This window comes from Nipponia nippon, unplaced genomic scaffold (genome assembly GCF_047370975.1).
Source record: "Nipponia nippon isolate SJK-2023a ecotype South Korea unplaced genomic scaffold, ASM4737097v1 scaffold_1, whole genome shotgun sequence".
NCBI lineage: Eukaryota > Metazoa > Chordata > Aves > Pelecaniformes > Threskiornithidae > Nipponia > Nipponia nippon.
The window spans coordinates 132,635,617-132,652,147 of NW_028262290.1; the positions used below are offsets into that span (position 1 = coordinate 132,635,617).

Consider the following 16,531-nt stretch of genomic DNA (forward strand, 5'->3'; position numbering starts at 1 on the left):
ATTTTTCAGAGTGCATGGGGAAAAGCAAACCAAAAGAAAATTTCTCCTTGATGTTTACAATAATATCTGAAATCACTTACTTGCTTATTTGTATATAAAATATTGTCTTTTCTTGTTTTCCAGAAGTTCAGCTCAGTTTGGGGGTCTGGATGAAAGCCACGCAGAAGAGGTTCAGCAGAATCCCTATCCATGGTGTCATGAATCTGATGTGACCACCGAATAACCATTGATTCGATGGCATGTAGTACTGCCCTGGAATGAGGATCTTGTCTGCAAAATACGAAAAAAGCCCCTGAATTTCGAAGCAAGTACTGTAGTGTGGTAGTACAGAGCTCTTCTCCCCTCACTTCCCTTTACATTTAGGCATGAACAACACTGAAATTCAGAATTTAGTTCTGATAAGAGGAAAATCATAAGAAAAATCCCTGAAGACAGAGCTAAAAAGGCCATTTATGAAGACACAGATCACACTTCCGTATGCATTCACTATTCAGAACCACAGCCAAACACCCTCTCAGAAATTATTGGCAGCAGATCCTTTGAATGGTTGCTTGCAATTATTCCAGATGTGAAAAATCTGCTTTTTACTGTTTAATTTTCTAATAGGTAAGTTATGTGGTAATTTGGTCTTTGAATGAATGCTAATCGTTAACATAAATATTAAATAGATTTTATTTAATATATTTTTATTACACTTTGCCAGTGTTTACAAAAAGAGGAACTAACTATACAGAGCAAAGCATTTTAATAAAATATTAATGGAACATTAAAGTTTACATTCTCCCTTTCACACTCTATTTTTTCCCCTTCAGTCCTTTCATTTAAGCTAATTCATCTGTTGTGCCTCAGTTTTATCTCCAAACTTACTTACACTATTCTGCCTGGCACACCTGCTTCACTGCCATGACATACAGCAAGGAGCTGACCCTGACCAGGGCATTAAAAATCATTTATTATTGGCAGGATTATAAATCTTCGCTTACCCAACAACTGACTATCAATCATCTCTGTACACAGTCAGTCCTAACTGAAATCAAGCCTTTCATTTACTTAAATTGTGAGTTCTCTGGGACATAGCTCATATCATTGCTGTTTCTATCGGTAACAGATGCACATCCCAATGATTAGCGCCACACTCCTTTTTGACGCCATCGTTTGAGATTAGTACTAACCTCATCGAAAACAATAAGACGCCTTTTATGATAAGAGTTCAGTTCACATTAAACACTCAAGGCACCAGAGAAATGCAATCTATTGGAAACACATTTAAAAGGTAATTCTACAGAATAACCCTATTTTGTACTCTGGAAGTATAGCTTCATGTGATTCAAAATCATGGTCACTCTACAGACAGCTTAAGTCTTGCCTTTGAAATTAATAAACCCAAAATATAAATTCTTGGAAATTCATGTTTTCATATGACAGAGCAATTACAGTGTTTAAAATACATTAATTGCACATAAAATACTTTGAAATACCTTTTAATGGTTAGAAAAATGGAGTAATAAAAACATTATGTTTGGAACACTAAGTATTTAATTACTTTCTTGTTAATGCAATTTACTGCCAGTTTACACCTGAGACTAAAAACCACCAAAAGCAGTGCGCTTTTTTTGTCCCTTTCCCTCCCCCCCGTGTTGCATAGGTCACACAATAGTCTTTCCGTACTTATTTTCAGCATATATTTGATGCAAGTCAGTCTTTGCTGCAACTGTGTGAATGAGAAGATGGGTTCTTCCTGACATCAGTCCTTTCATCATTTGTGTTTTATTTTTCATGATTTCCACATGATCCTCCACATCTTGGGAAACGCAACCTGGCCAGGACGTATGGTTTTCCTTATTGCTTAGAATAGGCACTAATGCCTGGAGGTGAAGCAGAAGAAGTAACATTACAAATCAGTATTAACAGTAACTTGGCTGTTGGTGACATACTGCAAACTGCTTCTTTAAATCTGAGACGAACAAGCTAAGCCAGGCCACACTTCTCAAACTCATGACTATTTGAATCAAAACCAGCTTTATATTTTCTTTTTCTATCAACATAAATATGTACTTGAATCTCAGTCAAATTGTACTGTTGATGGAAGTTATGTTTTGAGACAGTATGACTTCTCAGTCAGCTGAAAATGAATACTGAGCAGCTTCAGAAACTCAGAAGAAGTTTACACGACTTTTATTACCTCTCTCCTCCCTCCCTCCCTTAACTCAAAAAATAGAAACAGATTGGGAGTAAGGGGAGAACGGAGCAGGCATAGTTTCATATCACCTATACCCAGTATTTTCCTAACAGGAGAGACAAATCCTGTTAGTAGCACAAACCCTCCTTTCTGTGGTTTAATAGCCACTAATATATACCATTTAAAGCCGGTTTACTCGCAGGCTATAAGCGCATATTTAAAATTATTTCCTAGAAATAGACACCTGTGATATCCTTTGGAAAGATATTTTTTCTGTGATGCAAATGCATAACGCTGATTATGAATTTTCTTCCAGTTTATTTTAAATCCTTCATCTTCTTTCAGTACGTAAACATTTCCTAACTTCTCTCCACATTGTTTCTTAAACCATGTAAGTACAGAGTTCTGCTCAGGAAAGCATGTAGGAACTTGAAGTATGTTATTATTCATCATGACACTTAAAATTAAGTACATGCTCAAATCAAAGTACTTTGCTGAATCAGGTCCAAGCCATAGACAGATTAATTAAAACTTCACACCAGTAAGCTTCTTGGAGGAATGTCTTCATCAGTATATGGACTTCAGTCACTTCAGGCCCTCATAAGGCTCAAAGTATTTTATTGCCAAACATCAAAATTGACGAGTAACCTTTCAGTTACAGAGTTCAGGGAGATGGACCCTTGCTATGAACTGAGTTTTAGGGTCTAGTGCAGCTAAAGATGTGCTGCTACATCCATACCATGTCCCATTTACTCCTCTCTGTGCCAGAGTGATTTACAAACAAGAAACTGAAAAATAGCAGAAAGGGAAGCAATAAGGAAAATAGTGATGCAAGCCTGCTCTTGCACAAATAGTGACAAACTTGAGGTTCAGTTTTAGGGTTCAGTTTTGCTTGTTTTGACAGTGAAGACATGAATAGCACAAGAGCAGCCTCAGCATACCTGCTGCTTTGCAATTATTACTCAACTGTGATGTGTAAGCAAGTGGGCAAAAATAGAAAAATAGCTAGAGAAGCTAGGATGAGCAACACAGCATTTCTGTTTATCTGTTATAACCATCATCCCTCTCCCAAGACCTAATTTATTAGGCCCTGATAAAGTAACAAATGGTTTCTTCAGCACTTTGAAGCTCACACTCCATTGAAGCCTGCACCTGAGCACCGCCAGCTGCTTCAGAGCAGTGGAGCCCTGCTCCCATGGCAGCCTTTCCTCCCCTCCTAAAAGCCTTCCTGAGATCTCTCACTCGGGCCAGTTTCCATCTCATCCATGAAGAGAGCATGCTTTACACTGCTTGTATGCTCCCTCGTAAGGCAGACATTAATTTAATGAGTTAATTTGTGGCTTTATGAAGGAAATTATACTCCCTTAACATAATAAACCCCTTAAACTTCACGAACTTCATAAATCTGATAGGGTTTGGGTTTGCTCCAGCATGATAAAGAAGAGCAAAACTGAAATTTTGGGGGTTATTTTTCTGTTGTTGAACACTGAAGTCAGGGTATGAGATGTCACTGGAGCTTAGAGACTAGATTTAAATATCAAGGCTATAAATGAAACTCCTTGTATATATTCTGATCAAGCACTAAATTAATGTAAAAATCTCTAAACTTTCATTTCTCATTTAGTCTCTCTTTTGCAAAAGGTTTTAAAATATTTTAATTTTAAAATAAATTTTTAAGCACTTTTTGCTGAAGACTATTTTTTTTATGCCACAGATGAGCAACACATGGAGACTGGAAGTTATGAGATATTTAAGTTAAAAACGTCAGCAGGTGCTACTGCTGGAAAATTTTGACTTCTCTCTGCAGAATATGCTAGTTAAGTAAACAGGCACAATAGTGCTACAGATACTGTTTGTGACAACCAAATCTTAGATATTTGTTTCCACAACATCACACCAAAGCAGAAATAATCCCATTCTCATTTTAAGCAGAAATACCCAAGCCAGCTGAATGCCTGTATCAGGTTTCACAAAAAACAGCTTCCTTAATAAACACAGATTTAGCAATGAACTGTGAACTTAGTTGTCAGCTTCCTCTTCTCTTTTCTTTATGCTAGTCACGATTTGCTCTCAGTCTTTTTCTCTTCCTTACTAATCTTTGAAAAAGACCTTGACCTTTCCAAACTGCCCAACAGTGGATTTCGGATGCATTCAGGTTGCTGTGCTTGAAATCCTTCTCCTTTGAAGTTGATGGGAGTTTTGTCATGGGCTTCAATCAGGCAGAGATTTCCGTCTCGGCAGGAGAGTTGCGGTTCTATCCCTGCCCCTATTCATAACCGCTGTCTCTCAAGATCAAACCACTGAGATAATGACCAGCCTGAAATCTGGTTGCTGCTAACAAAGTACTAAAAGACAAGAAGGTGAAAACTATTCTTTTTGTCATTGTCCATCAGTATTTATACACAGTATCTGTAATACTGTGGCATAAATGGCACACATTTATTCCCTTCTTGAAACATCAATTTTTCATAGAAATGCAGGAGTAACAAGTAAAATTGTTCTGTGAAACCTGTTTGGCTGTCCTGGTCTTAAATTTGAGTTTCCTGAATCCCAGCTATGGACATGAACCACTATATTCATATCTTCCTCAATCTAAAATTTGATCCTGGATCTGTAATTACAAAAATTTACTCAGAACTAGAGTATTTCCATTTAAAAACATGTCATTTTGATGAGCCAACGCTTCTCAAAATTTTGGGAAAGAGTCCCAGATGATCAGGGTCACGCCCACAGGCATGACTCAGGACCTGGAAAGAACAGTACCACACTTTTAAATCCATGACATTGCCTTCTTGTACCAAGCATAGATCCACCATTGGTTTAAAGTAGAGCTTCAAATGCAATTTTAAGGGAATTTTTATTGCAAAGGTAAGAGTCTGATCTGGACTACAGTCTCTCTGCACTTTTTTCTTCAAGATATTCATGTAGACTCAGCTACACTTCAAAATGAAATATTTCATTTTATTCACAGAACTTTTACAAGACAAATAAAACAGACATTTTGTATCCAGCCCTAATTCTGAGTGTCTACTACACAGTGATCTTAATAAAGCAAGAGGTTTCTATGCAACTTTAAGACATGTACACTAAAAGAAATTGCACATATATGAATTTAATTACTTATGCCTTATTCTTTAAGAATATCTCATGTAAGTACTTGTTTTTGTAGCTTAATCCTAATAACTCTTATAAGGCAAGTTTTGAAACCCTGTATACGGAATCTCTTATGATTTACATTTCAGAAGCAGCACCATGTTAGGAAAGCTGGTAGAAAACTAAATACTACTTCTGTTTCTTACTACCTTCTTATGAGCTTTCCTCCTTTATGAGCTGTAAAAGCCTTTAATCATGTGACTTAATAAACTGTTTTTACACCATATAGTCAGCAGAGAGTCGATTTGAGGTGACGATTCCCTGTGTGTCTAACTGCTGGTGTGGTAGCTTCACCATGTCATGGCTCCCGAAGGAGAGGCAGTTAGTCATCACTGCCCACAAGGGAAGTGACTCATCCCTCATCTTTCACAATGACATATACTGGACAAGAAGTACACCACCTATCACTGCAGCGAGGATGGCTCTAGAAACCTGAGCACAGGAAAGAATATACATTTTGGGCTGCAAACAATTCAGATGACAGCAGTCACATCCACTATACAAAAGCAACAGAAAGCAAGAGTGACATGCTACACAGAACTAAGCCTCCAGCAACAAGCCATCTCTGAGGAGCCTATAGAGAGTGGAGTAGCTACTTTTTTTAAGGAGTCACTTTTTTCCTTTCATAAGACTTATTTTGCATCAGTTGTCTCTGGTGCCAGTTAAAACCTCATCCTTGTTTTTGCTGCTCAGTTACAAGTATTTGGCTATAAATACCTCTTCTATGAGTGCTACTGTATGCTTGAGTGGTGTTTGAGACAGCTTCCCCAACTGAAGGTCCTTTCTGTTGGTCTCCGTTCCAAGGCATTCTGTGGTCTTCCTCATAGCACTGACAGCTTTCTGCATCACCTCACGTGGCACCTGAAGCAAGTAAGATGCAGGTTATCAGTTTGATAATGTCACTGTTGCACTACTGTTTAGAGAGAGTAAAGAAGATGAGGGGAGCCTGTGCTGCCCATCAGACCTCTCCCAACAACTGATGCATCATAGAAGTCAAATTCTCAGCATGTTTTGTTGGGACTGCATGGAGAAAGCAAGGTACATAAACAGGCAAGTTGCAAATCCAAAGAATGTTTTCCAGAGCACCTATACACCTTAGTCTTCCTCCTAAACCTGCTTTTCCAGCTTCCCTATGGATGTGCATTGACCTTTTCCAAGCCTTTGGGCTTGGAAATATGACCATGCAAATCACCTTTTGAAAACTCTCCCTGGATACTCCACACCACCTTTCATCAGTACCGTATTTCAATATACCTAATTGCATTTAGTCATCTATATTCTCTCTGCTCTGCCAAAAAGCCGTACATTCTCATCTTCCAGAGAGCCTGCTTTGTAGCTAACAGATACAGAATCAGGGTCACGCTTCCAGACTCCAGTGAGGTTGCATTTTAGGACAGCAGATGAGACTGCCACAGATCTAACTCTGTTCAACTCTGTACACATGATTCCTTCTTAAGTTAGTGGGAACCAAAAGAATATTTCTGACAGCATAATCTCACCATAAGTTACGTATTCATGTCCAAAAATAAACTAACTCTTCAAAATCTTGTTTGCCAGAGCTCTGTATTTCATGACTTGGCAGCTGTGCATGTTACTGTGAATTTCACTGCTTGCTCAGAAATACAGACTCTGAATTTTCATTGAAGCAAAATACTTTTATGTTACCTGAAAAAGTTAAAAGCCATAACTGAGCACAGGCTGAACTGGCTGCAGCCTGGGACCACGCTGACAAGAGCTCAGTTCACTCCGGCACACCAAGAAGTGCATATAGCATTAAGCGAACCTTATGGTTAGGTTGTAGCCCACTGAATGCCAGCAGGCAGAGGGCTAATAGGGACTGAGGCAGCTCCTCAGCAGAGGAATAATCCCCTCAGAGAAGGTCAGCATGCTCCTGGCATAGATCAGCAACTAGAGGTAAGAAACAGCAAGAGTCCTGGCCATAGCGCAAGCCCAATTTCATCAATAGGAGAGGGGGGAGAAAGGGAGCTATGCAATGCACAACTAAAGCTTTCACAGATTTTCTGGTCGGACACTACATTAATGAAAACAACTCATTTGCCACAAAGCATTTTAACCAGGATGAAGCTTCACACAGTCCTCACAGCTCTCAACACAGACACCACTGAGCCAGTACAGCAGAGGACAAACCAATGACTTCTGTCAAAGTAAATGGCACAGAAGATCTTCAAAACCACATACATTCAAGGGAGGAGAAGGAAGGAGAGGATGGGAGGAAGACTGCCACTGTAACGGATCAGCATTTCAACCCCTTGGATTTTACCACAAAGTTAAACTATTCTTAAAATGTATTCAGCTTATTTGAGAAGAGATACAAGTGCAGCCTCGCGGTGATCCAAGGAAGAGTTACATGAACAGTTAATTTTTGAGCCTGCTGGTCAAACCAAGAATTTGGAATCAGCTTGAGGTTTTGTCTATCCCCCATCCCCCAGAAAAAAAAAAGAAGAACGACTTTTTTGTTTCGGGCTGAAACTAGCTTTCATTGAGAGACGACGTTCTCACCGTCTTCGCTGCTGGTCGCTGCGCTCTTCAGACTTTCACAATAACACAACCCTCGGAACTGAAAAAAGAATCACAAACCTGCTGCTTTCTCCCACTGTTCACACTGGGCGGGGGAACAACAAAAACCTTCTAAATTCCCGGGGAAAAGCCCACCACCCGCCCGCCGCGCTCCCCCGCGGGCCGGCAGGAGGCACCCGCGGCGGCTGCCGGCGCTGCCCGGCCGCTGCCTCCCGCGGGACGGCGGCGCGGGGGGGCTCCGCCGCCCGGCCCCGGCCCCGGCCCCGGCCCCGGCCCCGGCCGGGACCGCCTCTCGGAGGCGCGGTGAGGGCACCGGGCGCTGCCCGCGCCGCGGCGATGTATTCCCCCGCGGCGCAGTTAACCCTCGCCGCCCCGCACTTACCGCTCACCGCGTCCCCCCTCCCTGGGATGGCGGTCCCCGGGCCCCCGCCCGCTGCCGCCACCTGCGCCGCCGAGGGCGGGCGCGGAGCTCGGGGGGCTGCGGAGCTCGGGGGGCTGCGCCGCTCCGCGCCGCTCCGCTCCCTCCGCCGGCTGAGGGGGGCGGCCCAGCCCGGCCGCCGCCTGCGGCAGCCCCGGGGGCGGGCGGCGGAGCCCCCGCGGGAGGGGGCGGGGGAGGAGGGTACCGGCGGCCGGATTCGAAGGAATTCGTGATCGCTTACAGCATCGGCTCCTTATGGAGCAACACTTACACATCATCGCCCCCCCGCCGCCACCTCCGTCACCGCCGCCGGGAACGTATGAAACACGGGTCCCTGCCTCAGCATCCCCCCTCGCAAATGTTTACAAAACTGCCATAAATTAACTGTTTGCTGCCTGCCCATACTTGCTCCCCGGCATGCCCTGGGGATGCCAGGACAGCCCGTCAGATGGAAGCTGTTAGAAAGAAAAGAGACCACAAATGTCCGGTTCCCACTCGGGGCCCAGCGCCACTGCGTCCCCCGGGACGCGTCCCACCGGGCCCTGCTCCTGCACAGGGAGCGTCGTAGCTATTGTGACTTTATTTGGGCAGTTCTTAGTTAAACTTCAGGTCGTGCGAAAAGTAACTGCCTCTTATGCAGCCGTGTGAGGACAGCTGTTTTCTGAAGTTACACTTTCTGCTCAGTAAATATTTCCTATTGCGATTTAAAACTGCTTCTTGCGTTGCTTTTTGACGAAGGAAGAAGAAACAGGTCACTAGTTTTGCCTTCCCAACTCCACAGCTGCTAAAGCTGGCTAATTGTATCTGATTAAGCACAAACAAAATACCAATATTTGCAGAATATATGTTTTCAACCCAGTGAAAGCAAAAAATCTGTAGATGCTTGAGAAAAACATCCATTATGTCAGCTGCAAAGAAAGCCAGTTTTATTTGGTGTGTGACAATGATTTCTCTCTGAGGTTTCTTCAGTTTGGCACTTAGAGACTGCTCATTCCTCTGCCTCTTAACAGCAGTCAGCCAACCTGCTGGTCAGCCAAACTGTAGAGCACCGCTGTAGATGGCTACCCATTTCAGAAAAAGTTGATTTCCCCATATGACTAATGCAACAACACCCTTATAAAATATGTGTGTGCTCTTGGCATGGGCATCTAGAAGACCTCTGTCATCATGGAAGTCTTTGCAAAAAGAAAAAAAAAAAAACAAACAGATTGCATCTAGGAAAAACAAAATGTTGACTATGAGTTGAGCTCTACTACCAACGTACCCTAGAAACCAGTACCTGTAGGTGGGCAAAGCTCTGTCTGCACAGAGCCCTGCTCTGCCGTGTGTAAAGCTCTCCCAAAAGTTGAGCAAAAATAGCGAGGTAACGCCTAGTGACAGCAATCCACCGCGTGCCAGCCTGCTGCCCAACAGACCTTTGGAGCTGGCTTGCCTTCTCACTTTGTGCACGAAACCGTAGTGCTCCTCGATGAATTTTTCTGTCATTCTTCTGCAGCACCAGGGATGTTACATTTCTTTCCCTAGTTTCTTTTTGTGTGAGCACCTTTGTCCTCATGTTCTTAGAAAAGGGGATTACTTCCCCCTCTGACGGGGCCAGCCGGAGTTCAGCACTGTTGCTAGGGCTTGGAGTTTGGCTCTCTCGCCAGTGCCATCCGTTTGCTTTTCATGCTTCATTTGGTCAACACTTAGCACGTAAGCAACTTTTAGAGCACTTTCCACCTCTCTCAAGAAAACAGCAAGAGAAGTCTTTTCTTTCAACTTCTCTTGCTCTTTGGAGCCATCGATCTGTGCAATATAGCTCCTCACTGCCAAGCTTGATCTACTTCTCTTTTCTGGGATTGCAGAGTGGCAGAGAAAATAGATGTCCTTGTAAAAGTGCAGGGGTTTTTCAAGGCTTCCCCACAGACAAACCAACCTGCCTCTTGGGTCACATCCAGAGCAGTCTACAAACTTAAACGGGCACTGGTGAAAAAGTCTCATCCATCCATCCATCCATCTATCTATCTGTCAATCTATCTATCTATCTATCTGTTGAAGGCAAGTAATTTCCCCATGTCCTTGAGGGGAAACCAAGTGCAAGATTCTTTAAAGAAAATAAAATAATTCTACTATTAAGTGAGGGGTAAAAATCCAAAAGATTGACCCTAAGTATCTTACTGACTTCTTCTGTAACCTTGGCAACTGAGAGAAATTTTCCTCAGGTTTTATTTGCCTTATTCTTTGCTGATAATCCTTTTGTTTTTTTAAATCTTGTCTCAAGTAGTTCAGCAAAGCAGAAGGTCTTCCAGCAGTGCAATTCAGCAAGGGTTTGGTTGAAAGCTTCAACACAATTTTTTTTGTTAGCTGTTGCAGCTACAGCATAATGAATAGACATATTCAACAAGGTCTGTAGGGTGGATATTTGAATCTCTCTGTTGGCCAGTCAGAAGGACAATTAACAGATGATTAACAGACAAATTCAACAGTAATTTGATATCATAATCTTAAATCTTGAGGGACATAAGGTAAGAGTTGACTTGATGTACATGAAATAGATATCAATCCCTAAGATCTCAATGAAGTAGTTGAATAGAAGCTTTTGATCTCTGAAATGAAAAGGATTGGCACCTTCAGAAAGTAATTTTCTGATCCTTATTATAAACTCCTGTTTGTAGAACCTTTGTAGAAAGCTTTGGCTAGCTGAGAGATTACACGGGATGTTCTGTGAAGTCATTTAAATGGAGGAATTCATACACGTTATTGTGATACATGAATTTTCATTTCCTCAATATGACAAAAAGGTAATCCCCCAAAATTCCTTCCCTGATCCTGTGACACATTTGAAATGTTATAATTTTCCCCAATAAATTTCACTTTTGTTTTTCCTCAAAACATCATTGCTGTTCAACTGGCGGGGCTTGGTTGCAATAAATACTTGTCTCAGCTAACTTTTTTCACTGCGTGTGTTCCTGTGTATTTGCCAGACATCTTCTCAAGACCAAGGATAATTAATTTTTTCTGCAGGCCATGTGCAGAACTTGGAAGAATGGAAGAGACCAAATAGAGAGGATTAAATTTAGCATTTTTGCAGGTAATGCCTCTACATATTGGCTTGTTACATACTCCATTGCTTTCCAGCTCTCTGCTTTTCACATGCATGCTACTGGGTGATCAGTCAGCTACCGCCAATTAATTAGATAGCAATCTAATACAGACTAGAGTTCTTAAATGACTAAGAAATTTTGTTCTAACAGTGTGGTAACAGACTACTGTGCTAAAACAAACAGAAGATAGAGGCTATTGTACAGTCATAACTAAAGGAAGAGCAAAGGTGCGATCCTTCATTATTACTGGCTAAATAGCAATAATAAAAAGCAATCAGAGTGGTTTCTAGGTGATCCACAATGGCAAACAAGTTTTGAAAGCTTAAAGCGTAAAAAGAGAAGGCTACCCAAAGGTTTCAATATTAGTTTCAGAAGAGGCTTCATGCATTTAGTTCAACAGAAGTGAAATTTATAAGTGTTAATGCAGAAGCGTGGATTGTGTTTAATGAGAAAGCCATATTGACCATAATACATCTGATTTACATCGTTTGAACTTTTCCAGTAAGTTGATGTTGGAAGATAGTGAAATCGGTTCTGCCCATGTTTAAGAGCAGGAGCTTAAATGTATTGCTATTTCATGTCTTAAGCTCTTACCATTTAGAGTATTTTTATTCCATCAAGGTTACCAACTTGATTTCTGTGTAGTTTCACGCTGCTATAAAAGAGGAGGGGAAAAAAGCTGAGGGAAATTGAATTTTTCCTATGTAAGTAGAAAAATCTTTCTGTTTTATGACAGCCTGTAAAAATTGATTGCCTGTCTTAATGTAAACAGATGGTAACAGATCCAGGATGACTGACATTGACTATGTTTGTGCACAGCTCCCAGGGGAGTCTACTTTTAACTAATCCACTATGCCTGCAAATCCAGCAGTTTAGAAAAATAAACACTAACAACGATTTCCACTTTTAAAGAACTTTTAGTAGTGAATCTACTGAGTACTCAGTCACTTCTGCTGCTCAGCAAGAGAGAAAGAAGCTGCCTGCACAGTTTGCATGACCAGTGTTGTTTCAAAAGTCAAAAGTATAAAAAAATGTGTATTTGCAAAGGGACAAACCTACTTATTCTCCATCTCTTTCTAGCTCAAAATGGGAACAACTACTTTTCCTACTCCTCTATTATCACTTTAGATCCCATTCAGGTTTGTTCCTGTTCTTTAGTCTCCTCTTTTGTAATGTACTCTTTTATATCACCCTTTTTTCTGCTGATTAGGTATTTTATCATCGCTCTCATCCCACTCTCAAGTAATTCTTGCCTCCTTCAATTATTTTGACTTGTTTTCCCTTTACCAGCAGCAGTAAGCTTTAATGACAGCTGTCAATAAAAACCTAAGACTTTAGGGGGAAAAGGTACATCAGCCAGAACCCTGTGTATGCTCTAGCTACCTTTTTTTCCTTTAAATAAACACTTCTTCCACATCTAGTTATGGAATTTTCCTGTTAGGAACTGACAAAAGAAGGTGATGAAGATCTGGCATGCCCAAGTAAAAATTGTAACAAGATAAAAGTAAAATATGTGCCCAGAAAACGTTAATTCACTTGGTCTGGCTTTGACTTTCTTGGCTTTGTTGCACCTATCTGTGTAATTTTATGTATTAGTTCCCTAGATTTTTAAAACTGTAAGTAGAGGATGTGTATTTGTAAGACTGAAGTAGAACTGACTAAAAGGAGGCAAAAAGAGGATAGTGTCTTACATACTTGTTGATGGACAAACTCAAAAACCTTTCAAGTAGCTCCTGAAAGACGCATATGCATCATTCAGCAGACACACACGTTACCTATCATAGTAGTTTAAGTCAGTAAACTGAGCTATGAAAGTAAATCAATACCTCATTAATTCAATTATAGTTTTTAAAAATCTGAACGTGTCTAGGTCTATGGAGAGCATGCTTCTCTTAATGCTTGCTTTTAGTTGTTTTAAAAATCTTCCAAAACTTAGGCAAATGTGCGAACACCAAAAGGTCAGCCAGCTTTGAGATTGGGTTCTCCCTGGAATTCGTCCCAAGAATTTCCTTCAAAATATATACAAGTGATACAAAACTATGCATTGAACCTAAAACGGCTTAAAAATTAACAATTGACAGAATTTCAGACCAGCAGTACAAGCATTTTTTGAGAAACACCTCTGCCCTGCAAATTTATACTCATTTTAAACTCTGCCCTGGACTACGCTTCCATGATATCTGGGGATGGAACAGAGACCTCATTCAACTCCAATACACTCCAAAAAGAGTTTTCCAATCTAAATATTTGAGACAGAGTGCTTCTTTTGTCCAGTTTATGTGTTTCTGCAGTGGTTTTAGCAAGAAGCAGGAGATGATTAAGATAAAAAGCCATAGCATTTGAGAATGCAGCAGAGAGGTCTTAATGGAAACCTGGGCTAGGAAACCGAGGTTACAACATAGCGGACAGATGCGAGAGAGACAGTGAAAAATTCTGCAAGTGCTGTAAAACGTATTGCTGGTAAAGAAATCTCTGAATATTTATGGTCTCCAATACACTTCATTTTAGAACAGAAAGAGGTTCTTCCTAGGGGAAACTCTAAAGGTTGACATGATTTTTGTAGGTTTGTTTTTTTTTTTTAAATGAAAAAGTTGTGCAAAACCCATTATTATAAGAAATTATGAAATCATTCAAGGCTAGGCGTTTTCCATACATAAAAGTATAAATGATAGGCAAAGCTTGGAATCTACATATTATGAATCTTACATTGCACACTGTTGCTCATATAAGTCAAAGAAATGCCTACGTTCCTTGATCTGGCAATTTAGAAGTAGGTAATTTTTGATCCTTCCTAAAAAAACACCCAACAAACTGAAATAAAACCAGACAGAAAAATACCTCAGCAATGCTAGTGGAATGATTTGAAGAAACATTCCACTTGAGCAATTCCCAAATATCAGAGCCTGTTAAAAATCCTTTGCAAACTAGAAATCTTCTATCCCAAATGCTCCTGGAGAAGAGACAGGCAATTCCAGAGCAAAATGAGGGACCTTTCAACATTCCTGTTAATAGTAAACCACTTGTGTTATGGAACAGGCACACTTAGCCAAATCCCCCAGTCACGATGGTTTAATGTCCAGCTTAGTTGAAGAAAGTGCCTTTAGCCACATTCACATCAACTGATTATACCACCAGTTACCTGCTGGTAATGACCTCTAGCAATTTTTGGAGTGAAGCACTTCTGCTAAAAAAGGTATCTTGCTGTCCTCTCCCTATCTAGCAAGCACAGATAGCTTATGCTAGCTGTGCATTGACAAGTCTCAGGATATCGTGAAATGATGCAAGTAGCTTTGGGGAAAGGAAAAGGAACGGGAAGCAGGGACATGGAAAACCTAAGGAAGTGAAGGTGACAGCAAGAAGTTCGATATGAACTATGAATTTTACATATAGAAAACAACACCCTAGTACTTGCTGCCTAGTTGGACATAAAATTAAACTAATGGAATAAATATAAAATGTAATTAAATTAATAGCAATGGTACTGAATGTAAAGTTGTAGAAGAAATTTCTCACTTTGGTATTATACTTTGCTTCACAGAGTAGAATGATCATATTTAAAGGACTAAAAGGGTAAAATGGAATATGCATATTCATCCTCAATGTCCTTACGTTAAATTTTGTTACCTTTTCTGATATCGTACCACAATGGTGGTTGTGTAAGTGGAGGACTGCTCTCTTACCAATAATCTAGAAACTGCTTCAAAACTCCACGTATCTTGTAATTCACAATAAATATGCCACTGCCATGATACGACAGAACTTGGCAATAACGACGTATTAGTTGGTCAGACGCAGTTTGAATTATGGCATAGTTTGACTTCAGTTAATAAGTCTGTGTGACATTGGAATCATTGCATTCAAATAGAGGTTAATGAGACTTAAACAGGTATTTCATCAAACATACAATAAAGATAATTGATTTTAGGTCTCAACTAGGAAAGAGGAAAGATGATTCTGTCTTGCAGTACAAGGCCAGAAGCCACAAAATTTAAGTTCCATCTTCTTTTGGAAGATGGAACAAGCAAGTGGTCTTCTTGATATTTATTTCTTCCTTTGTGAAATAACACTACTTGTTCACTGCAAAAGTACTGTAAGGCTTACCATCAAAATTCTTTTAGTATTAAAGAAATTTTTTTTAGTATTAAAAAAAATAAATTAGTATACAATTATAATTAGCAATTTGGTATACCATCAAAGTTATTTTAGTATAACACCATGCAGGAGCCCGTTTACATTTGACTAAGAAAAGCTCAATATATTTTCTCTGAGTTGAAGTCAGTACTTTCAGGTTTCCACTTATTTGTTCTATTCATTCCCTGTCTGCAATACAATCATGACACTTCTGATTTATCTCTCTCTCAACCTGAATTATCTTTTTAAAAAAAAAATAATTATTTACTTTTGTGCCTTTCTGTTCATATTCCTTACCTTAGAAAAGTTTTTCCTTTGGTTATTCCTTTGGTATGTTCAGGAATAACGGTAACTTCCATTCGCAAGAGCCGAACCAACCCCACAGAATTCGTGCTGAGCTAGAATCTGCTGGTTTAATTCCCTGCTGGGAGCCTGCCAGTTGGGAAACGCTGACCAGCAAGTCCAGGTCTTAATTACACAAATCCAGAAGCTGCTGCCAACCTTTCCCCATTGAGAAGCATTTGCTTTCTAGTGTTCTTCTTGATGAAGAGATTATCACTCAAACACAATTTATTGCTGCTTTATATTGTAAGTAATTAAATGAAGAAACCTTTTAAACTCAAGGGAATTTTAATAGGTTACTTGCAAAATGTTATTGCAGGCAACAACTTGTACATGATTTTAGTTCCAAACCCACCAAAAAAATTATACAAATCAGCATTGTAAAAGTGTCAAATTAATGCCTTACAGGCTTTGCTGGCAGAATTAATTTCTAAATACTAGATGTGGGGAAACGTTACTCTCATTTTTTTCCTTTTCCATTTTTTTAGAAAAATTTACAAGTGAAATATTACTACAAAACTTTTTATAAGGAATTTTTTCAAAACATTTACATTTTTACCATCAACTATTTTTCTGTTTCAAAATCATCATGTAGATTTAATACCCTATGCTGCACATCAATTCTTGCGGGATGACAATTCAGTGACATGCATAAAAAAACACCACAAGGCATTAAAATGAAGACTT

At 40.1% G+C, this 16,531-nt stretch overlaps 1 protein-coding gene across 1 annotated transcript in view; it reads right to left on the reverse strand.

The window, feature by feature from the left end:
* The window catches only part of DNAH11 (dynein axonemal heavy chain 11), a 163,190-nt gene extending 154,801 nt beyond the window's left edge, over nucleotides 1–8,389 (reverse strand). Inside the window, 4 exon segments of the mRNA XM_087750792.1 lie at nucleotides 81–270; nucleotides 1,669–1,865; nucleotides 6,050–6,193; nucleotides 8,253–8,389. Coding sequence (XP_087606918.1) covers nucleotides 81–270; nucleotides 1,669–1,865; nucleotides 6,050–6,178 — 516 coding nt within the window. The 5' untranslated portion in view covers nucleotides 6,179–6,193; nucleotides 8,253–8,389.
* Nucleotides 8,390–16,531: the final 8,142 nt, after the last annotated feature.